General features: G+C 38.3%; 1 protein-coding gene across 1 annotated transcript in view; it reads left to right on the plus strand.

The window, feature by feature from the left end:
* The window catches only part of LOC126252940 (calpain-7-like), an 87,222-nt gene that overhangs the window by 22,827 nt on the left and 42,029 nt on the right, over positions 1–22,366 (plus strand). The window contains exons 2-5 of the mRNA XM_049953942.1: positions 1,776–1,936; positions 5,756–5,951; positions 19,762–20,075; positions 20,928–21,060. Of these exons, the coding sequence (XP_049809899.1) occupies positions 1,776–1,936; positions 5,756–5,951; positions 19,762–20,075; positions 20,928–21,060 (804 nt within the window). The remainder of the gene's footprint in view (positions 1–1,775; positions 1,937–5,755; positions 5,952–19,761; positions 20,076–20,927; positions 21,061–22,366) is intronic.

The raw sequence follows: 22,366 nt of genomic DNA on the forward strand, positions 1-22,366 counted from the left end.
ATGTTCCATCCTTTCATGGAAATTCACCAGACGTATCAAATCAGCCTTGTATATGTTAGGGGATGAAAGTTTCTATCAAAATGTCACCACAAGACCTCCAAGGCACGATTGACAAAAACATCTGACTCTCACTACCAGAATTGCTTTGTTGAAAATATTGTGAAAAGGATAGTTGCTAACCATATAGCAGAGATGCTGAGGCACAACAAAAAGACTATCAAACAAAGCTTTTGGCCAAATGGCCCTTCGTGAGACACACACTCCCACCCACCCACAGTCTCAGGCTGCCTTGGTCTTGACAGCCAGAGACTGTGGTCATATGTGTCTCAGTTGTGTGTGTGTGTGTGTGTGTGTGTGTGTTTGTTTGTTTGTTTGTTTTTGTTTGTTCTTGTTTGTTCTGAGGAAGGACCATTTGACCGAATGCTTTGTTTGACAGTTTTTTTTGTGCCTATCTGTGACCCAGGGTCTTCTCTGTATGGCGAGTAGGAACTATCCTTTGAATAATATTGTCATTATTCCATTCTAGATTTTCTATTGTTAGAATTGCTTTTTGGTGAGAAGTACATTCAGAAAAGACCATGCTTCTATAGCCTTCATTTGCATGAAAAGTTTAGAATGTGTTGCAGTTTATGAACCAAATCAAGTAAAGCTCTTTAACAGTCACCACAACAAATTTGCTTTTCAAAACTGCGTAGAAAAAGAAGAAATTTCTGATAGGCCTAAAATATATTTATAAAATTGTTTTTGTTGTAATTACTACGCAAACTAATCATTACTGAAGACAAAATGGATACCACATTTAAATGCAGTTCTGTGTACAGGAATATCTGTTTGAGATGACCTTGGATACTGTTTCTATAGCATTAATCTGTACATGAACAATGTACTTAAGAATACATAAATTCTATTAATTTTTTTTAATGTGCAAATCTTTTAGGAAAAATTGCGGTATTAAATTTTAATACTCTGTCTGTCTTTACATGCATGTAATGGGTATAACAACATACAAATTCAATTAAAGAAACACAAAAACAAAAAAAATTCTGTGCAGATTATACAGTATATGTGAGTGAAGCAGTAGGTGCAAACCTAGTATCACAGTATATATATATTGGCCAGTACTTACCTCAGCTCAGTACAGCCGATAGATGCACATAAAACAGAACTGAAAATTTTATATTCCTAGCTTTCGGAACAAATGTTCCTTCATCAGGGAGGAGAGAGGGGAAAGAAAGGGAAGAAGGGAAAGGAGATTCAGTTACTCACAACCCAGGTTATGAAGCAACAGGGAAAGGAAAATGGGAGGGTAGCAAGGATGGAGGCATGGTTGTCAGAGGGAAGCCAAAGAATATCTTTGGCTTCCCTCTGACAACCATGCCTCCATCCTTGCTACCCTCCCATTTTCCTTTCCCTGTTGCTTCATAACATTCTTTGGCTTCCCTCTGACAACCATGCCTCCATCCTTGCTACCCTCCCATTTTCCTTTCCCTGTTGCTTCATAACCTGGGTTGTGAGTAACTGAATCTCCTTTCCCTTCTTCCCTTTCTTTCCCCTCTCTCCTCCCTGATGAAGGAACATTTGTTCCGAAAGCTAGGAATATAAAATTTTCAGTTCTGTTTTATGTGCATCTATTGGCTGTACTGAGCTGAGGTAAGTACTGGCCAGCCCCTCTATCTCTTTGTTAGTATTTGTTTCACATCTTTATATGAGATTTTCCATTAATCATTTAGTATATATATATTTTAATTTTTCAAAGGTTTTATTGTATTTTTCAGTATGTGCTCAACGCAATGAAAATACTGGCAGTTCTGAAGTCAAGCAGCAGCTTCTGAAGTGCAAGTTTTTATTTCATCAAGCATTAAATGCTGATGAAGCAGGCCACAAAGAAGAAGCCATTGAACTTTATTTAAATGCTGCAGATCTTGGTTTGAAAGCAGTAGGTATAAAAATTTCTTGTTTACTGTATGTTCAGTGTATACAAATTACTGACAGAACATTCATTACATTTGAGTTACAATGTGTTTTTCAAAAATGGAAGATTTTACAGGATCAGAAAATATTTTCTGCCCTTTCCTTCTTGTCCCTAGTAGTACATAAAACTTGCTATTTTATGAAAGAACTCTTTTTAAATGTGATAACTCTACTTTTATAATAATTGAAACTATGGGTTGAAAGTCAGCAATATTAGGAAAAGTATAGATTGCTAGTTACCATAAAGATGGCATGCTAAGTTGCAGAGAGGCACAATGAAAAGACTGTTACACATGTAGCTTTTAACCAAAGCCTTCTTCAGAAAAGAATACACACACACACACACACACACAAGCACACCTCAAGCACACATGACCAACAGCTCTGTCAGTTTGGACTGGAATTCTAGTGTTTTATTTTCTGAAGAATCTTTGGCTGAAAGCTAAAAGTGTAACAGTCTTTTCATCATTCCAGTCTGCAACTCAACATGTCATCTGTACAGTGAATAGCAATCTATGCTTTTCATAATACTATTACTACTTTTATAATAATTTGTTGGATAAAAAAGGTACTCACCAAGCAGGGGCAGCATGTTAAAGAAGATTATAATTACGAGTATATAAGCTGTTTTAGCCATTGGCTCCTTCTCCCTGCAGATGGGTTGAAGGGGAAGGAAGAAGGGTGAAGGAAAAGGACTGGAGAGGTCTAGAGAAAGGAGTAGATTTCGGAAAAGTCACCAGGAACCGCAAGTCAGGGGAGACTTACCGGATGGTATGGAAAGGAAAGACTGATTGCTGGGGACTGTACCGGATGATATTTGAAAATGTGAGAGCTTAAAGGTGGAAGACAGGGTAATATGCAAGACAGAGATATTTGCTGAAACATCGTGTACGAGTTAATAAGAGTGAAAAGCTGCGTAAAATAGACAGGTCTATTCTGCTACTGCTTGATGAATAGATTTTTTATTGTCACTCATCAGTGGCATCTTTTCAGCGTAATACTGTATTAACAGAAGTTACTAAATGTAATGGAACTGTTGACTGGAACTTTATGAAAAATACTGCTGACAGTTGTCATTTTTGCCATGATTCAACAACAGTCATTTGCTGTTAGAATTCATGTATAACTTAAAATAATAAACAGCTCGGTATACTGGTCACATCGTGCAACCTAAATCATGACATTCATCACAATATTAACTGACAGTTACACAATCATTTCTTCAGCATTCACAATGTTTTTAAGGCTATTTTTCCATCTGTGCCAAGCACTACGGTACTGACAGGGTTTTTCTAAGCACATGAGCCATCATAATATGGTCCTTTAGGTCAGCACTGTCTAGATCAGGGACAGTGGTAGTCATGACAGTGTTTCTCTATTGCTTATAGGTCAGCAACACATCAGTTTCATGTAATCAGTGAGATGATACTTTCATGTAACCATATAGATGTGAGAAAAGAGATAATTAGTTTATAACACTGAATTTGCAACCATTCTCTTGTCCACTGTTAACACAAATATTTGACATTTTTCTAATATATTTAAAAACAAAGATGTCAATATAATAGAGGGAAACATTCCACGTGGGAAAAATATATCTAAAAACAAAGATGATGTGACTTACCGAAAGAAAGCGCTGGCAGGTCGATAGACACACAAACAAACACAAACACACACAAAATTCAAGCTTTCGCAACAAACTGTTGCCTCATCAGGAAAGAGGGGAAGGAGATTGAAAGAAGAAAGGATGTGGGTTTTAAGGGAGAGGGTAAGGAGTCATTCCAATCCCGGGAGCGGAAAGACTTACCTTAGGGGGAAAAAAGGACAGGTATACGCGCGCGCGCGCACACACACACACACACACACACACACACACACACACACACACACACACACACACACACAAGCAGACATTTGTAAAGGTTACAAATGTCTGCTTGTGTCTGTGTATGCGCGGATGGATATGTGTGTGTGTGTGTGTGTGTGTGTGTGTGTGTGTGTGTGTTTGCGCGAGTGTATACCTGTCTTTTTTTCCCCCTAAGGTAAGTCTTTCCACTCCCGAGATTGGAATGACTCCTTACCCTCTCCCTTAAAACCCGCATCCTTTCATCTTTCCCTCTCCTTCCCTCTTTCCTGACGAAGCAACCATTGGTTGTGAAAGCTTGAATTTTGTGTGTATGTATGTGTTTGTTTGTGTACCTATCGACCTGCCAGCACTTTCGTATGGTAAGTCACATCATCTTTGTTTTTAGATATATTTTTCCCGCGTGGAATGTTTCCCTCTATTATATTCACGACATTTTTCTAAGTATGTCACGATTTGCAAGGTTGTGGCTAGGTTGGGACCTTACAGCTCAGATTAAATTTATAATCTTGGTTTTTTTTTTTTTTTCCTTAGTGTGTCACGAATTATGAGGTGGTTTGCTGGAATGTGAGCTTGGTTGTGAGTTGACAAAGCCATCGAATATGAAAGCTAAAAACCTGGTTGTGCTGACAAATATGCAGCATAGCCTGAGGTCTATGTTAGGTCGGAAAGTGACAGTTTTCGATGCAAAAAATTAAATTAATAAGCTCAGGTGTCACATGTATTTGTGGAATAGGAGAACCACATCATCAGTGAGATGGTCACACTGATGATGTATAGTAATCAGTATCATGTACTCTTATGGTCTTATAAAGTTGTGCGTCTCCCATCCTGATGCAAGACTTTTTATTTGGCACTGCTTCAGGAGTTTGTGTGCCAATTCCAGTGCCTATTTATTCAAAACCTCCTCATTTGAGCATAAGTTGTTTTTAAAATCTGTTATTGTACTGTATAACATGAATTGAACCTATGGTAATGTCAGCTCTCTTCAGTAGATTAAGAATGGGGTTGGTATGATGTCATTATTTCTCAAGCATAATAGAATTAAGCAAGCAGTACAGAACCAGAATTCAGTTAGAAACTGTATGTTTGCCTTGAGGCAGTATAACTGACAGTGCACTAATACGTGGACTTCATTCATCCTGTGTTTTAGAATGAGAGCACTTAGTGACTTCCAACAAACTGTGCATATAATATCGGATGTTTATGAAACATTTTCTTGTTGACATTCCCACAGAATGATAAAAGGAAGAAAAGTTCATGATTTCACTACATTTTCACTGTTCATGCTGTAAAACTTCAGCAACAGACATAACATTTTAATTTATTACTTCTTTATTACTGACTCTAGTTGAAACACTGGTTGGAAACAGTATCCACACATCTTCAGTATCAGGCATGACATCTGTATTTATTACTTCTGTATACTACTAACTCTCTTCACAACACACTTGGCAGACAATATCTGCATATATCACTGAATGTATCTGCAAAAATTATATCATTGTATAACACATAGTTCAGGACGTGATGATGTCATAAACATTAAGAAGCATGAAAAACTTGATTTTACTTAGAGTGAAGTGCAAATTGCCTACATGATGTTCATCCAGTGTTTCATAATGAGAGCACTTAGTGACTTCAAACAAATTTTAAGAATAATTTCAAACCTTTTCTCACTTCAGGCTTAATTTCAGATATTTGACACTTAATTCATTTGTAATGTATTCACAGGGGGTTTGATTCTTTAAAGAATAATGGACTGACAGATACCTACTAATTTGTAGTATTTTAATGGCATACAAAGTTTTACGACAACACTAGATTTTTACTTAAGATTTGTTTTGAAGTATGTTATCCATCACACTTATTGATCATTCTTTCTAGGTTTTCTTTATTATTTGTAACTGTGTTTTGTAGAGAGCAGCAGCTGTCAATGATCCTGTGCTCCATGCTAAACTTACGAAGGTTACTTGCAATGCTGTGGAACGGGCTGAGGAACTGAAAGGGATTTCTCACAAACCAAAGGAAACTTCAGTCTCTGTCCAACCATCTGTCCCTACAATCCCAGAAGCAAAGAGCCCTAGTATATCAGTGAGAGCTTCATCTCAAAGAGGTAATGTGTGTTTGTATTTATGTAACATACATCAACGACTGTCTTCCATGCTAAATAATGTCAGCAGACTGTTTTTTTTTTTGGTCTTCCTCTAATAAAGACAGACTGCATGATAAGGTCAGTGAACATACACATAGCATGTCTTATCAAATCAAATAGTGGAAACTCCAGGTTGGTATATCAACAATATTAGGAAAAGGATCGATTGCTACTCACAAATTGCAGACACACACTAAGAAAGACTGTTATATGTTTACGGTTTAGCTTTAGCCTTCTTCAGAAAAGAGAAAACACACTCACACCACACAAAAACAAGCAAGCACACCTCACACAAACATGACCATCATCACCGGCAGCTTGGACTGGTACCAAGATAAACAAGAAATTGAAACATTTAAGTATGAACATGAGTAATCAGCATTTGTTTTTTTCACATTTTGCTGGCTACTCTCATGTTAGGGACACCATTACCCTTTACACAGATCTCAACTGATGGACCAGGTGTATCTATGTGAATGTGTTACAAAGATGCACTTGTCAGTGTGTACCTTTGACAGGTAAAATGTGTCTGATTTTCATGTGGATGATGTATTACAACTAGACTAGCACTTCACATGAAGTTTCAGATATTGTCATTACTCTTCTTGAGGAAAAGTAAAATGATCTTCTGGAACTGATATGTACACTCTTTGTATTCCCGTTCAGTGGTGTGAAGCAGTATTTGCCATTGCCTCTGATCACAGACTGCATGAGAGACAATAATTATGGTTGCTTCACCTATTTGTAACTTGTCTGTTGAAAACACAATAGCCTTTAAAGGATCTGAATTAGGAAAACAACCACAGAACACATGCATCACTCTATTCAAATGTAATACATTTAATCTGAAAGTATTTGCTCCTGTATATGACATAAAACTGAATTTAAAGCTTTTCTTATAATGTCTGCAGTATTCCCTATTTTTGGAATGTTTTAACATGTGCAGTATACGTAATTATGTCTCTTTATTATTAGTGGGCCTTAATTTCACCCTCCTCCTCCATCCGTCTTCCTCCTCCCCTTATCCTCCTCCTCCCCCTCCTCCCCCCCCCCCCCTGCCTCCTCCTCATTCTTTATGATTTACTCCTTTATCTTTCTGTAGTTTTCTAACTGTTCAGTTGGTTTTTATTTTTTCAAAATATTTAGTTTCCCTATTGCAAAGAATGAAAAATAATGGGAGATGGTAAGGGAGACTGGCAAAATTTTGGAGAATACAGACAATACAGAAGTGTCATAATCATAGCGTGGTAAATGAAGATGAAACAGTTTATTTATTTAATTTATTTATTCATCCTTAGACCATTTTTACAACAGTGCTGGACATGCAGATAGATATATTACAAAAATAATGTATATGTATATAAAACATACACCAGCGTTAAGAAGGAAGCAATGGATTGCATGTAATAGAGATGGAAAGGACCTGCTGATGTAGCAGAAAACATGATGATGGTATGAAAGGCATGCAGATTAGGATAGGATTAGGTAAGGATAGTGCAACAAATTGGCCATGGCCTTATCGTTGGAACCAACTCAGCATTCACATGAACAGTTTGGGAAAAGCATGGAAAAGCCAAGTCCGGGTGTCTCCTCCTGAATGCGAATCCAGTATATTAGTACTGGCTTAACTACTTTGCTTGGTACATGATTTGGAAAGAAAACTGCACATAACTAGTCTACAAGGAGATTAAAACATGCCCAAGAAGTTTAATCAGTGATATAACTAGAACATGAAATTTTGTTATATTTCACCCCTGAAAAAATGTGACCGCATGAACACTGCTGAAAAGTATAAAGGCATGAACACCCAAACACCTGCCAACACTATATTCACCACAACTAATCTTGAAATACACTACTGGCCATTAAAATTGCTACACCACAAAGATGACGTGCTACAGACGTGAAATTTAACCGACAGGAAGAAGATGCTGTGATATGCAAACCATTAGCTTTTCAGAGCATTCACACAAGGTTGGCGCCGGTGGCGACACCTACAACGTGCTGACATGAGGAAAGTTTCCAACCGATTTCTCGTACACAAACAGCAGTTAACTGGAGTTACCTGGTGAAACGTTGTTGTGATGCCTCGTGTTAAGGAGGCAAAATGTGTACCATCATGTTTCTGGCTTTGATAAAGGTCGGATTGTAGCCTATCGCGATTGTGGCTTATCGTATCGCGACATTGCTGCTCGCGTTGGTTGAGATCCAATGACTGTTAGCAGAATATGGAACAGGTGGGTTCAGGAGGGTAATACGGAACACCGTGCTGGATCCCAATGGCTTCGTATCACTAGCAGTTGAGATGACCGGCACCTTATCAGCATGGCTGTAATGGATCATGCAGCCACGTCTCCATCCCTGAGTCAACAGATGGGGACGTTTGCAAGACAACAACCATCTGCACGAACAGTTCAACAACGTTTGCAGCAGCATGGACTATCAGCTCGGAGACCATGGCTGCGGTTACTCTTGACGCTGCATCAAAGACAGGAGTGCTTGCGATGGTGTACCCAATGACGAACCTGGGTGCACGAATGGCAAAATATCATTTTTTCAGATGAATCCAGGTTCTGTTTACAGCATCATCATGGTCACATCCATGTTTGGCGACATTGCGGTGAACGCACATTGGAAGCGTGTATTCATCATTGCCATACTGGCATATCACCCGGCATGATGGTATGGGGTGCCACTGGTTACGCGTCTCAGTCACCTCTTGTTCGCATTGACGGCACTTTGAACAGTGGACATTACATTTCAGATGTGTTACGACCCGTGGCTCTACCCTTCATTCAATCCCTGCAAAACCCTACATTTCAGCAGGATAATGCACGACTGCATATTGCAGGTCCTGTACGGGCCTTTCTGGACACAGAAATGTTCGACTGCTGCCCTGGCCAGCACATTCTCCAGATCTCTCACCAATTGAAAACATCTGGTCAATGGTGGCCGAGCAACTGGTTCGTCACAATACGCCAGTCACTACTCTTGATGAACTGTGGTATTGTGTTAAAGCTGCATGGGCAGCTGTACCTGTACACGCCATCCAAGCTCTGTTTGATTCAACACCCAGGCATATCAAGGCCGTTATTACGGCCAGAGGTGGTTGTTCTGGGTACTGATTTCTCAGGCTCTATGCACCCAAATTGCGTGAAAATGTAATCACATGTCAGTTCTAGTATAATATATTTGTCCAATAAATACCTGCTCATCATCTGCATTTCTTCTTGGTGTAGCAATTTTAATGGCCAGTCGTGTAGATCTCATCTCTTAGGAGGTGCATATGAAACTGAGAAAACAGGAGCCAGCAATAGAAACATTCTTATGTAAAGACAAACACAGGATGTTTGGTACATTTTTTAACAGAGTAAAAAGTACTGCACAATAAATGAGGCTGTACTGTTTATGTAATCCAACATATTCATTTACACTGCAGAAACACTTCTCGACGAGAAATTAGTTTAATGCTGCTCTAAAAGCCATTCCCTCTCCAACTTCTTTATGTATGCTGGCAGTTCATTGTAAAGAATGACACCAAAGTGCCTCAGAGGTCTTTGAGTATGAGTTTTTTTTTCTGTCTCTCTACATGGAGTAACCCACAGTTGCAAGTGTTACAACTACAATAATTACTATTAGGTCGCAGGTTTCCAAGATTAGCTCTTGCCATCAATACACATTTATATGTGTGTAGGGAGGCTATTGTAAACACACACAACTTGCAGGACTAAGAACTTGCAGTGAGTTCTTGTAGAGCTGTGTATCAAGATTCAAATAGACCCTTCCTGTAATGCAAAAAATGTCATTCAAGAGATTATTTCATTAGTTACAAGGAACTGGAAGTAACCAAAGTAAGCCATTCTGTTACCTTTGAGGAACATAATTTAGAAATGATTTTCAGAGAAAGCAATGCAGAACTGAGTCTCTGGGAATTTACTTACATGGTCTTCCCAGTTTGTCCTGATCAACATATAACCCTGAAAGCTTTGCGCATCATACCATTTGTGTCTCATTTCCACCCAGTACCAGCTGGAGATACTGGTCATGATTCATTTTTCCAAAATGAACTTTGTTTTCTTTACATAGTCTGTTGGCATTGAACCATGAGTGCAGATACTTTCAATGATTTGATTAGTTGTTGTAGACAGAGATCCTTAACATCACTCGCTATTACACTAGTGTCATCTGCAAACAACATAATCTTAGCTGCAATTTCTGAGGTCTTTGTATCATTTATATAATTATGGCACAGAAGGGGGTCTAAAAGACTACCATATGGTGCACCTATTTTGACTTTCTTTCCATCAGATACTTATCTGATATCATGGTTGGAATGAGTTGATGCAAGTTCCACAACCTGTGATCTATTTTGCAAATAAGATTGAAACCACTTATTTTCTATCCCAATTGCTCCCATCTTATCTAAAAGATTTCATAACTGAAAGTGAAGAAAGTTTTCAAAAGATCTACATTAACTTCTACAATATTATTGTTATTATCTAGATTGATAATTATTTCATTTGTGTTATCCATTATTGCAGTTTCTGGTCTTTTACATGTTTGAAAGTCATGTTGATTAGTGTTCAACAGCTTGGTTATTTAAGTACTTAGGAGTTTGTTGTTTCATCAGTATCTCAAATACTTTAGGGAATGGTGAGAGGAGTGATATGGGCTGATAATTTTCAAATATATCTATTATCACTTTTGAAAAAAAGGTTTCATTTCTGAAGTTTTTAATCTGTGGGGGTACCTCAGTGAATGATAAATTGGCAACATGAGCAAGGAGCTTTGCAATTTGAGAAGTCGTACAGATTGTAAGTGACACTGGTTGCTCATTTATACCTGCTGACATTTTGCATTTGAGGCTTTTAATCACCTTTACTGCTTTTCCAATTTGCAACGAAGGCATTCTCCAGGAGGTGTTTGAAAACTGACTATCGGTTTCATAGATGCTCCTGAGTAGGGCCCACCCAGATGTCATGCAGGTAATTGACACAATAAGGAATGTCCTGAATCAACTGATCCAAAAACCATAGATAAATTCAAGGCACAAACAAGGTTCCACAAGGTAAGCAAGTAAACTGGTAAAGTCCAAATGGGTTCTTAAGGACCAAGACAGTCTGAAGAACTGTGTCCAATGGCAGCTGCAAGTAAGCATGGAACAAGTTGATGCAGTATGCTCCTAACAACTTTGCCAACAATTCCACCTGCCTCGGGATGGAATACTTATCCATGACAAATTGCACATTGATTGTCAGATTAAAATTGCCAGATTAGATTAGATTTGATTTACTTTCATTCCAACTGATCTTCAATCAGGAGGTCCTCCAGGATGTAGAACATATCAGAAAAACAATAATACATCACAAATATTTACAACTAAAACAAATAAGCTAATGTACCTTCCACAGGTCCCAAGCCGGAAAGGTGCACAGCGCCATCAGGCTTCCGAATCATCATCCACCGACCTATGAAAACAGAAGAAATGATGCCATGACCCTGCCAATGCTGCAACTCAACTTTACCATGTCTGCACATGGCAAGCAGAATGGAGCGGGGGCAACAGAGTTAAGGTTTCGCTGATGCTTAAGAGAAATATATGCCTTGAAATTTTCTGCCTGCCCCAAAATATTCTCAAACAGCAGGCTGTATGACTGCAACGAGGTGTGCAAATCATGAAAAGGAATAGATCAAGACACTAAATGCTCTTCATCAATGATCTGGAAGCTAAAAACAGAAAAATTGTCTTGCCCAAAGATATTTTGTAGCAGTGGTGAATTGACCACAAACAATGAAACAACGTTAATAGATATTTCACAGTTTTGTAAGGTGCTGAGATGGAGTATTTCACTCTTAAAGGAATGCTGTGTTAATTATAAGACACAACCTGAAGAAGCAGCCACTGAAACTTCAGGCACCACAACAGCCCGTACATATATTAATGAAACTGATGTTGCTCCCATGTCTGCTTAAAATTCGACCAGTTGCCCATTCACTAACAGCGTAAGCAAATTACTCTTGGGCAATACATGCAGGGTATCGCTCGGAGCGTCACAGGCCAGTGAATACACCAGGGCATCCAATGCCGGAGTCATAGCCCAGTGAGTGTCACAACAGTTGCCAAATGGCCTATCTGATGGCATATTCGACACATATCCTTCACATGCAATCTTGGGAAACATACAACAAATGACAGTTGGGGCAGCACTACTGGTTTGCACAATGAGCAGGACACCTGTGTTGCAAGAATGAAAGTGAAGAAGAATTGCATGATCTTCAGAATGGAATGAACACTCTAATGAGTGCAGAATATAGATTGAGAGTAAATTTAAGAAAAATGAAAGTAATGAGAAGTAGCAGAAATGAGAACAGCAAGAAACTTAACATCAGGTCGACAGTCACAAAGTTGATGAAGTTAAGGAATTCTACTATGTAGACAGCAAAATAACCAATGACAGATGGAGCAAAGAGGACATCAAAAGCAGACTAGCACTGGCAGAAAGAGCGTTCCTCACCAAGAGAAGTCTGTTAGTATCAAACATAGGCCTTAATTTGAGGAAGACATTTCTGAGAATGTACGTTTGGAGCACAGCATTTTATGGCAGTGAAACATGGACTGTGGGAAAACTGGAACAGAAGAGAATCGAAACATTTGAGGTGTAGTGCTACAGACAAATGTTGAAAATTAGGTGGACTGATAAGGTAAGGAATGAGGAGGTTCTGCTCAGATACCTAGAGGAAAGGAATATGTGGAAACACTGACAAGGAGAAGGGACAGGATGACAGGACATCTGTTAAGACATCAGGGAATGACTTCCACTGTACTAGAGGGAGCTGCAGAGGGCAAAAACTGTAGAGGAAGACAGAGATTGGAATACATCCAGCAAATAAATGAGGACGTTGGTTGCAAGTGCTACTCTGAGATAAAGAGGTTGGCACAGGAGGGGAATTCTTGGTAGGCTGTATGAAACCAGTCAGAAGACTGATGACTCGAAAGAAAAAAAGTGTGTTACTCTTCATCTAATGGTGATTCATATTATAAGATGAAAAGTGTAAACACAAGATCTGTTGTTGCCTTCCAAAGACATTATGTTTCTATGCATTCTGTGCTAATAACATCTTTATTTTCACTGTTTTTGCATTTCTATGCACCATGTGCTATGATGCCAGACTTCTGAACAGTGTTTCCACTTCATTGTTCATTGTTGCAGTGTTTGCATTGCAGCTTTCTGTCAGATAGAAAACAATTGTGCTCTGACTTGTTGTTGTGTATTAATTTGAGAGTGTGCTCGTAACATAATTAGTTGCTTTGTACTTGTGTGAAACCATGCATCAATTACTCATTTACGGAGTTGCGAAAAGTCTATGGTGATCAGCGTGTGTGCTTACTTTAACACCAAAAAAGAACAGGGTGCGGGCAGTTCCATATCACAGCCAGTAAAGAGAACTTCTGAATGTGATGGTATTAATGAAAGTACAGAGCAGCAAATTTGAGGTTAATATGAGAAACTTCATGTCTTGTATCACCAAAAAACAGTTCTGGCAGGTGACAGAATTTTGTTTTGGACAAGTTTACACATAGAGTCATGAGAAGAAAAATCCATGACTTCTATGAGGAAATCTAGTTGCTAACAGTGGCAGCCATGTTGGAAAAGTTGAAGAATGAAATGAAAGATTTTCCTGATATGAGTGAAACAACCCTTTGGCGTGCTATTCGAAAATTGGGCTTTAGATACAAAAATTTCAGCAAAAAACCTGTGCTGATGGAAAATAACCAAGTACCAGGAAAAAGAGTCAAGTTCTTGTGGGATTTAAGACACTTATGCAACACTGGATGGACTGTTTATTACATTGAAGACAGTTGGTGTAGTGCAAATCATCCCAGAAAGTTTGTTTTGCAGGAACAAAAAAAGCCTTATACAGAAGAAAATGTATACAATTATTACAGAGGAAGAGGAATGGCTGGAGAAGAGAAATTCAAACACCATCTGGTTCTGGAAGAAGGATTATAATGTGCCTTATTAGGAACAAAGATGGGTTCATGCAGAATGCTAACTTATGTTTAGTTGGGCAAAAAGGAAGTACAGATTATCATTCTAAAACGAATGCCAGACACTGTGAAGAGTGGCTTAGGAGCGTTCTTGAAAAATTGCCAAACAGATCTGCAATTGTTTTATATCAGACTCCATATTACAATAATAAATCCCAAAATCCATCTACAGAATGAAGAAAGGATTCTATTATTGAAAGAATGGAAAGCAATAACGTAGAGCTTCCATCCAATGTCATATCATACGAGCAATTTAATACATCTGGCCTATTGGAACATGTGCAACTGTACTTCAGGGCACAGGAAAGCCTTTTGGAAAGCACATTGCAATCAGTGTTCGAGGAAATTAAATTCCTTTGGTTGCCTGTAGTGTACTGCAAGTTGAATACCATTGAACTTATTTGTGCATTTTTCAAATACAAGCTAGCAAAGGAGAACAAGAATTTCAAAATAAATGGTACTTTACAGTTGTGTCACTAAGCTCTGCTAGTCTTGTACACAACCTGGAAAACAGTTATGCACAATGAGTCGACTGTCTTGACATAGCAACAGAACCATTGCTGATCCATGTAGACGACTGCAATAGCAGCAACGAGACTACAGCCAGCAGTGAAAGTGATTGAAGTAGGCTTTATTAGATTTATCATTCTGTACTGCAAGGTTTATTTGAGCTAATCGACTTTTCCATTTACTGTTGAACTGTGCCATACAAATGTTCATTTATTGTGAGCTGCTTGCATATTGAGCATTTATTTGTGATTTTGCATATTATTTCTCTTTACTAAAAACTGAATGCGGCAATGCTTTACTGGAATTCGACTATGAAATTGCCGTTCTTCGCTGAAGAACACGCGCTTGTGGCGCATTAGAACAATGGCAGCACACTGGTGTAAACAACTAAGCTTCACCACAGCCTCGCATGTATTGCAGGTACTAACACAATTGCTTTACAAACTCTTAAATAACAAACACAAGGAGAACCTTCAACATCGCAGCGCGTCAGCAATCGTTGGTTAATATATTAAATAACTAGAAATCCGACTCGATTGCGAAAAAAGCACCTAGTGTTAACTACGCTGAAACCTAGGTTAACACTAGGTGCTTTTTCGCAATCGAGGCGGGTTTCTAGTTTTTTAATAAAACACAAGGAGTACTCAGTAGTAAAGACATATAATGTAACCAACAGAAGTTAAAGCTCAACACCAGTGCGTTTTCTGTCACAGTAGCTACGACAGTAAGCTCAGTCGCAGCATCTTGCATTTGATGTTGTTGTGATGAAACGAGTAATCAGAAAATAATGAAAATCTGCCTGTAAATAGAACAAGGACGTATCTTTAAACTGTGCAAAGGAAATTTTTCTCCTATTTACAGTCTGGTTTTTATGCATATTTAAAGTTGACACTCACCGAAAAAGCTAAAAGAAGCACAGTTTCTCTTAAATATTATTGTGTATGTCGGCCCCCTCTCCCCCCCCCCTTCCCCCTCCCCCATTCGAACTAAGATGTAATATTCATACACTAAATAAAAGTAGACATTTCCACAATTATGACAAGGTACAACACACTGATGTTTGTAATGCAATGCGACCAGGATATAAGCTCAAAGTCAGGGGTCAATCATTATCAAATGGGTAATAGTCTGAACCTCAGGATCTGGAGCAAACTGGACAATCACATCATGAAATTGTGAGTCTGCATAAGAGGTAGCACATTTGGAATATTAAAATTGACACTTGCACAAGAGGCCCTGTAAATCGGTGATCCAGGCTGCATATGACTGCCCAGAGTGCCTGTGGTGCTAGTGAAACTGCAACTGTGCCACCATTGCATGGGTTTTATGTCTGAAATACTGCATAAGCAACCTAAAAAGCTCTTCAAAAGGGAGTTTCTCGGGATTGGTGAAGGGTCTCAAATTTTGGACAGCTTCATATAAACTCTCACTGCAGGATGACAACAAGTTAGCCTTAACAGCTGGATCGAAGATACGCCTTACCTGGCAATGAAGTAAGAACTGGCTCAGATAATTCTCCCACCATTCCACTGACTCATCAAAACCAGCAAATGGGGCTGTGGTGGTGGGGGCTGCAAAGAAGACTGCAGAGCTGACACCTGATCCCCCACTGGTGAGACAAGGGTGCAAAGGAAGTCCACATTCTGGTTTATCTGTGCCTGCATCTAATCCTGTTGCTGCTGCTGCTGCTGCACCTTCTAGAGATACAATTGTTCCTGTAAGCAGTGCAGAAATGCCAGGTCCATGGTGGCCCAAGTTGAACACCAGGAAAAGTGGAAAAGAAAGAAAGATATGGGCATCACATACATAAGAACAACCTTCATCACCAGTTGAATATCTGCACCAGCGTGACAATGTCACTACACTAGACAGTTGGCACGGATACTTCGCAGGGTGATGGTGACTAAATAATTTCTGGCAAAGATAACTTCATGAGAGTAAAACAATCTTGCCATGTGAGTCAATCTATGGGAATCAAAGTGTCTGAGCTGACATATGAAGTGACTAGGTACTCTCGTAGCTAAAAGTATTCATGTCCCATCAGGGTGTGGTGTGTGGATTCTTAGGCAGAATAAGAGGAATGAGAGAACAGAACCTCTTAGAAACTGTTATATTATACTTTAGTCGAATGACTCCTTGATAAATTCCAGATACAAGTTCTAACCAATTCTGGAGCAAGTCAAACACTTCAACTGTTCACAGTGAAGACATAAACAAAAATCTTGAGGCCAGTTCTGAGGTATGACTTTCAAAAGTTCAATTACACTATGTTGGTAGTAGATGGATGTAGACTGGAGCTACACATCTCAGCAAAAACTTGTCTACCACTCTGTAAGAACTGGGTACAACAGCAGTCAGGGGTCACTTTATCCTCTTGATTAATGGTGTCGGTGGTACCTCACCTCAGGGGGTGTGGCACTTGCACAGCTAGTGGTTGGGCGGCACCAGTTGCTGTCTTACATCCGTGGCACTTCTTGTGCTAACTTCTGCACCTGAACAATTGCCCACTGCTGCGATACCACAACATAGAAATGGGCACAGGAATAACTCAGCACATGGCTGGTGTGGAAGGCTAATGACTAAGCACTCTGCAACAACACGTGGCATGAAGTGCAAGCTGAAGTCCTTGGTGATTGAACTCCACATAAGCATTGGCCCACCTGACCTTCTGCCACCTGCAGGTAAATGCTTCGGCCAGCAGGTCTATTCATACTACATTGTATACACCCTCCATAGTAGACTTCAGCACTCTGGTGCTGCACCACACATACCAGCCTCCATCACAATGTTCATTGGCGAGGATACTGAAACAATTATTTGAAGACAGTTTGAATTGACTGCAGTCATGACCCTTGTATGTGGTGATCCCCTAATGTGACACAGTACCTGAATTTGGCAAAGTTTGCCAGAATTTACCTTTCAGCACCTTGCTGCAATGTATACAGCAAAAGACTTTTATCTGAAGCTGAACTTATTTCTAAGGACAAACAGAACTGCCTATTATCCATTAATTCAGAGAAATTGGTATTCATTCATCAGAACTTGCCTCTAATTCAGTACATGTGCTGATTTATTTTTGTGTTAAAATGAATAATAAACTGTGTTTTGATTTGAAAACTTTGTCATTTTATTTGTGTTTAGAGTATCTTACATGTGAACTAAGTAAAGTCAGTTTTGTGAAATTTTCATAATTTATTGAAAATCTGCTATCTAGTGTCAGGCCAGATGGTAAAATTAGGCTCGATACTGGATAGTTGCCTAATGTCATTTTATCTCTGATCTAAGTCCTTATACTGAGTAGATCATAGAGTTTTGTTTAGGAAATCTGATGAGCACTATGGCTTCAATGGTAAAATAGGGATGTGGCTGAAGTCATTTCTAGATGACCGAAAGTGAAAGGTAGTGTTGAAATAATTCTGTTTTGTCACTCTCACAGTGAAAGGTTGAGTATCACAGGGCTCAGTGCTTGCTCCTTTACTATTCTTAATTTTTATAAGTGATGTGCTGTGCTGTATGAGCCAAAAAGCATGCTTCACCCTGTTTGCAGATGACACAATCATTACAATTGTCAAAGGACCCAGCTGCAGGAAAGAAAAAACTGTTGCCACTATATTCAAATCATCTGTCCCTCAATGTGAACAAGGTTCAGTTCATTCAGTTTCAGACAGCACACAAAAAAAGAAAATGCTGAGATAAAATGTTGTAACAAAGAAATATTGAGAGTGAGTCTTCCAAACTCTGGGAATACCTATACTAATAGCAACCTGAACTGGTTAGTTGACTTCATCGACGTATGTAAGAGACTGAATTTGGCAGCCTTTGCCGTTTTCTCAATTGCATCTGTTTGTGACCAGGAAAGAATCAAGGCTACACAATTTGGATATTACCATTCATTTATGACTTATGGAATTATAGTCTGAGGAAACCAGTCACAACCAAATAAAGTCTTAATGACGCAGAAGAGAGTCATCAGAATTATGAGTAGAGTCCATCCTAGATGCTCTTGCAGAAAAAGCTGGGTATCCTCACCATGCCATATCAATACATTTGTGTGTGTTGGTGTCTTGTCAACAAGAATTGTATAATTTACAAAATTAACAGTGCATATCATGACCATGATACAGGAAGTAAGCTTAATCTTCATGAAGATTTAAAAAAAAAAAAAAGGGATGGTGCAGAAGAGAATATGTTATTCAAGCATAGAGGTATACAGTAAACTTCCAGTTCGTGTCAAGTAAGTTATTGGGGATATGAAGAAAACTCAAATTGTATTTTTTGGATAATTCTTTCTCATCTTTACAGGAAATTTTTGACAGTGTGTAATAATACTTGGTCCATTGTTAGTAATTTTAAGCATTGCTGTGTGAACTTACTGTATATCACTGGTATCTCACTTTTTAACAAAACATTTTTTTAAAGAATTAGTGTGTTAGAGTTGTTGTTTGTATGTGTAACTATTATCACTACAATTATCCAAACACTTGGACCTCACTTTTCTTGTATCTGTTCAATATGATTTAGATTGTAAGCCTTATGACCATTTACATATGTTTATTATTGTAATAATCTAACACAATCTACAGCCTAGTGATACATACACATTAAGAGTCTGTGGAACTTAAAATTAAATAAATAAATAAAACTAAATAAAAATCAAATACTTTTAGGGCTTTAATTTCTAAACATATTCTGTTCTAATCTTATTTAGTGTTGTTTTATTTCTGGTTTCTACATCCTGGAGTTTTAAATATTGGAAACATGATTATTTGGCCCTCTGTGCTTTATTATTTGAGAATCCCATAATCTTGACATTTCCTCTGTGGAAAGTGCATGGAATTCTTTCTCCGTTTGACATGTCTGTAAAAATATAGAATACACATTAAACACACAAAACAAAACAATATTCTTAAAATGAAAACTGTTATGTAACTGCATGACTACAACAAGAAAGTTAAATTTCGGTGTTTACATCATTATTTCACCAGCTCTATAATGTATATGATGTATGGAACAGTTGAAAATAAACATCCTCTCATGAAACTGCTTGTACACAATAGCACAGCCGTATATTATTTGAATGGGTTACAACATCTGACTACGCTTGAAAAATGACAACATTTCAAAATTGCAATCACAGTTAATAATGTTTTAACAGCCAAAACCAGAAATGATTTAATTTTAAAAAATTCTTTTTTTTCTTTTATATCTTAGGAACTGGACCACAGCTTCATCGTGGCAGCAGTGCACATTTGAAAATTACTGGACAAGATACTTATACAGAAGAAGAGAAACGAGTTTTATTACAGACTTCAAATATAAATGGAAAAGAATATGTACCATTTATGAATGTTGATTTATCAGAACGATTCCAGTATTCGTTACCATACACAGACCGTGATGGTCCACTGCCATTGTCACCAAAACAGCGGAAGGATTTTGCACGATGGGCTCGGCCAGAGGAATTCTGCTCAGAACCAAAGATGGTTGTTGGGTCACATGTTGATTGCTTCAGTATCAAACAAACAGTGAGTTCAAAAACATTCTTCTTTTGTATATTTTCTACAGCTAGAAAATGTAGATATAATGTATTGAGATTTACTTTACATTTCCTTTACTATTAGTCTCAGGTAAGATATTTAGTTAGTCTTCAGAAAATAAACTGAATGCCATGCATTTCTATTGGGAATTTTCTTTATTTTTTATTTTTTATTCTTGCTGTTTTTTTTTTTTTTGTACCATAATAAACTGTGTCAGTCAATCAGGCACATGCTGTTTTAGAGGGAAATATATAAGTATTTGAAACTTCCTGGCAGATTAAAACTGTGTGCCCGACCGAGACTCGAACTCGGGACCTTTGCCTTTCGCGGGCAAGTGCTCTACCATCTGAGCTACCGAAGCACGACTCACACCCGGCCTCACAGCTTTACTTCTGCCAGTATCTCGTCTCCTACCTTCCAAACTTTACAGAAGCTCTCCTGCGAAAATTTCATATAAGTATTTACCTCTGCTGTGAAAGGAGGTGTCTTTCGTTCAAAAGATTGGTACTTAAAATTTATCTTGGTGGGCATGAGATTTTACCTGAGGCAGTTAAGACTAGAATATTGTGTCCTTCATTTTAGTCATTATAGTGACTGTTTTAAATATGAGTATAAGAAATAACATAATCACTTTTAATAATGGTGAGTACTGCTCTGAGTTTTCCTTTTACAACGAGTGTGTTTGAGTGCTTTCCCATTGTTTTTTTTTTTTTTTTTTTTTTTTTTACAAATTTCTATTCTCATCAAGGAAGGTATCAGTCTCTAATCTAAGACACTACAGTTTTTTTGTGAAGAACCCAGCACATTCACAAGAAACTTATGAGATGTTTCTATTTTCAGGTCATATCTGACTGTTCTTTTGTTGCGTCATTAGCTGTCAGTGCATTGTATGAAAAGAGATTTGGCAGAAGCCTTATAACATCTATTATTTATCCCCGTAATAAGAAAAAGCAACCAGCATACAATCCTTTTGGTGAGTACTGCATATTGTAAATGGCCATTACCAGTTTGTGCTTGCAGTATTGTGATTGCAGGTAATATTGTGACTGTTGGGTTGGTGACTAAGAGGACAGAAGTCTGACTGCAAATCCAAAGGTTCAGTGTTTGATTCCCAGTTGTGAATAGTCCACCTTTCTATAGATGCCAAAAATAGTGTGTTCATTTGTTGTATTATGCTGAAAAATATCATTGCCTCCGTACTACGTTTGGTCATGTCTCCAAGGATCAAGTTCAAGCTGTAAAACATGGTGTAAACATTGCCAACTTGTTGATCTGCAAAACTCAAGCCTGTATTCTTGTGGACTTTACTTTCATATTAGCTCCTTTATCATATTCTTGGACTGTACAATCCATGATGTTTAAATTGTTTTCTTCAAGCTATTATAACCTTCGACAGCCCTTCTCCATTGTATTTCTCACTACTAAAAACTGAATGAATTTTTTGACTATGGTTGGAACTGGAACAGCCAACACCTTGCTGTAACAGACACACAAACTCATTTGTTCTTGATGACTGATGTCTGGGATGCAATTGTGGATGACAGCATAATATTTTGCTGCTCGAATATCACCTAGCATCTTTCCCTTAGCTGAGGGAAAAATTCCATGTGGGGGAAAATATATATATAAAAAACAAAGATGCTGTGACTTACCAAATGGGAAAGCACTGGTAGATAGACACAATAAAAAACACACAAACACACACAAATTTCAAGCTTTCGCAACCCAAGGTTGCTTCATCAGGAAAGAGGGAAGGAGAGGGAAAGACGAAAGGATGTGGGTTTTAAGGGAGAGGGTAAGGAGTCATTCCAATCCCAGGAGCGGAAAGACTTAACTTAGGGGGAAAAAAGGACAGGTATACACTCAAACACACACACACACACACACACACACACACACACACACACACACACACACACACACCCATGAATACAAATATAGTTACAACTTATCTAACATTTCAGTCACTTCATTTTGAATTTGCAGTCCAAGGTAGTGATAATGAGCCTTCTTGTCATGAATACAATGTAGTGTTCCTTTATCGGTGCATCGAAATATACAATTATTTCTGTCAGTTTCAGGATGTTTCCATTGTCAGGTTGGTAAATTGTTGACAAAGAGCCTCGAAATGCTGAATTCATTTGTGCTAAACAGTCTGTCACTGCAATTATTCTTGCTGAAACATCTTGCCATTGTTTCTTTTCTTGACTTATTCATGCTTTGTCCATGTTGTCAATGGTGCAGCTCTTTCTTAGCCTTAGTCGTAATGGAGTAGTTCT

The sequence above is a fragment of the Schistocerca nitens genome, chromosome 4 (genome assembly GCF_023898315.1).
Source record: "Schistocerca nitens isolate TAMUIC-IGC-003100 chromosome 4, iqSchNite1.1, whole genome shotgun sequence".
NCBI lineage: Eukaryota > Metazoa > Arthropoda > Insecta > Orthoptera > Acrididae > Schistocerca > Schistocerca nitens.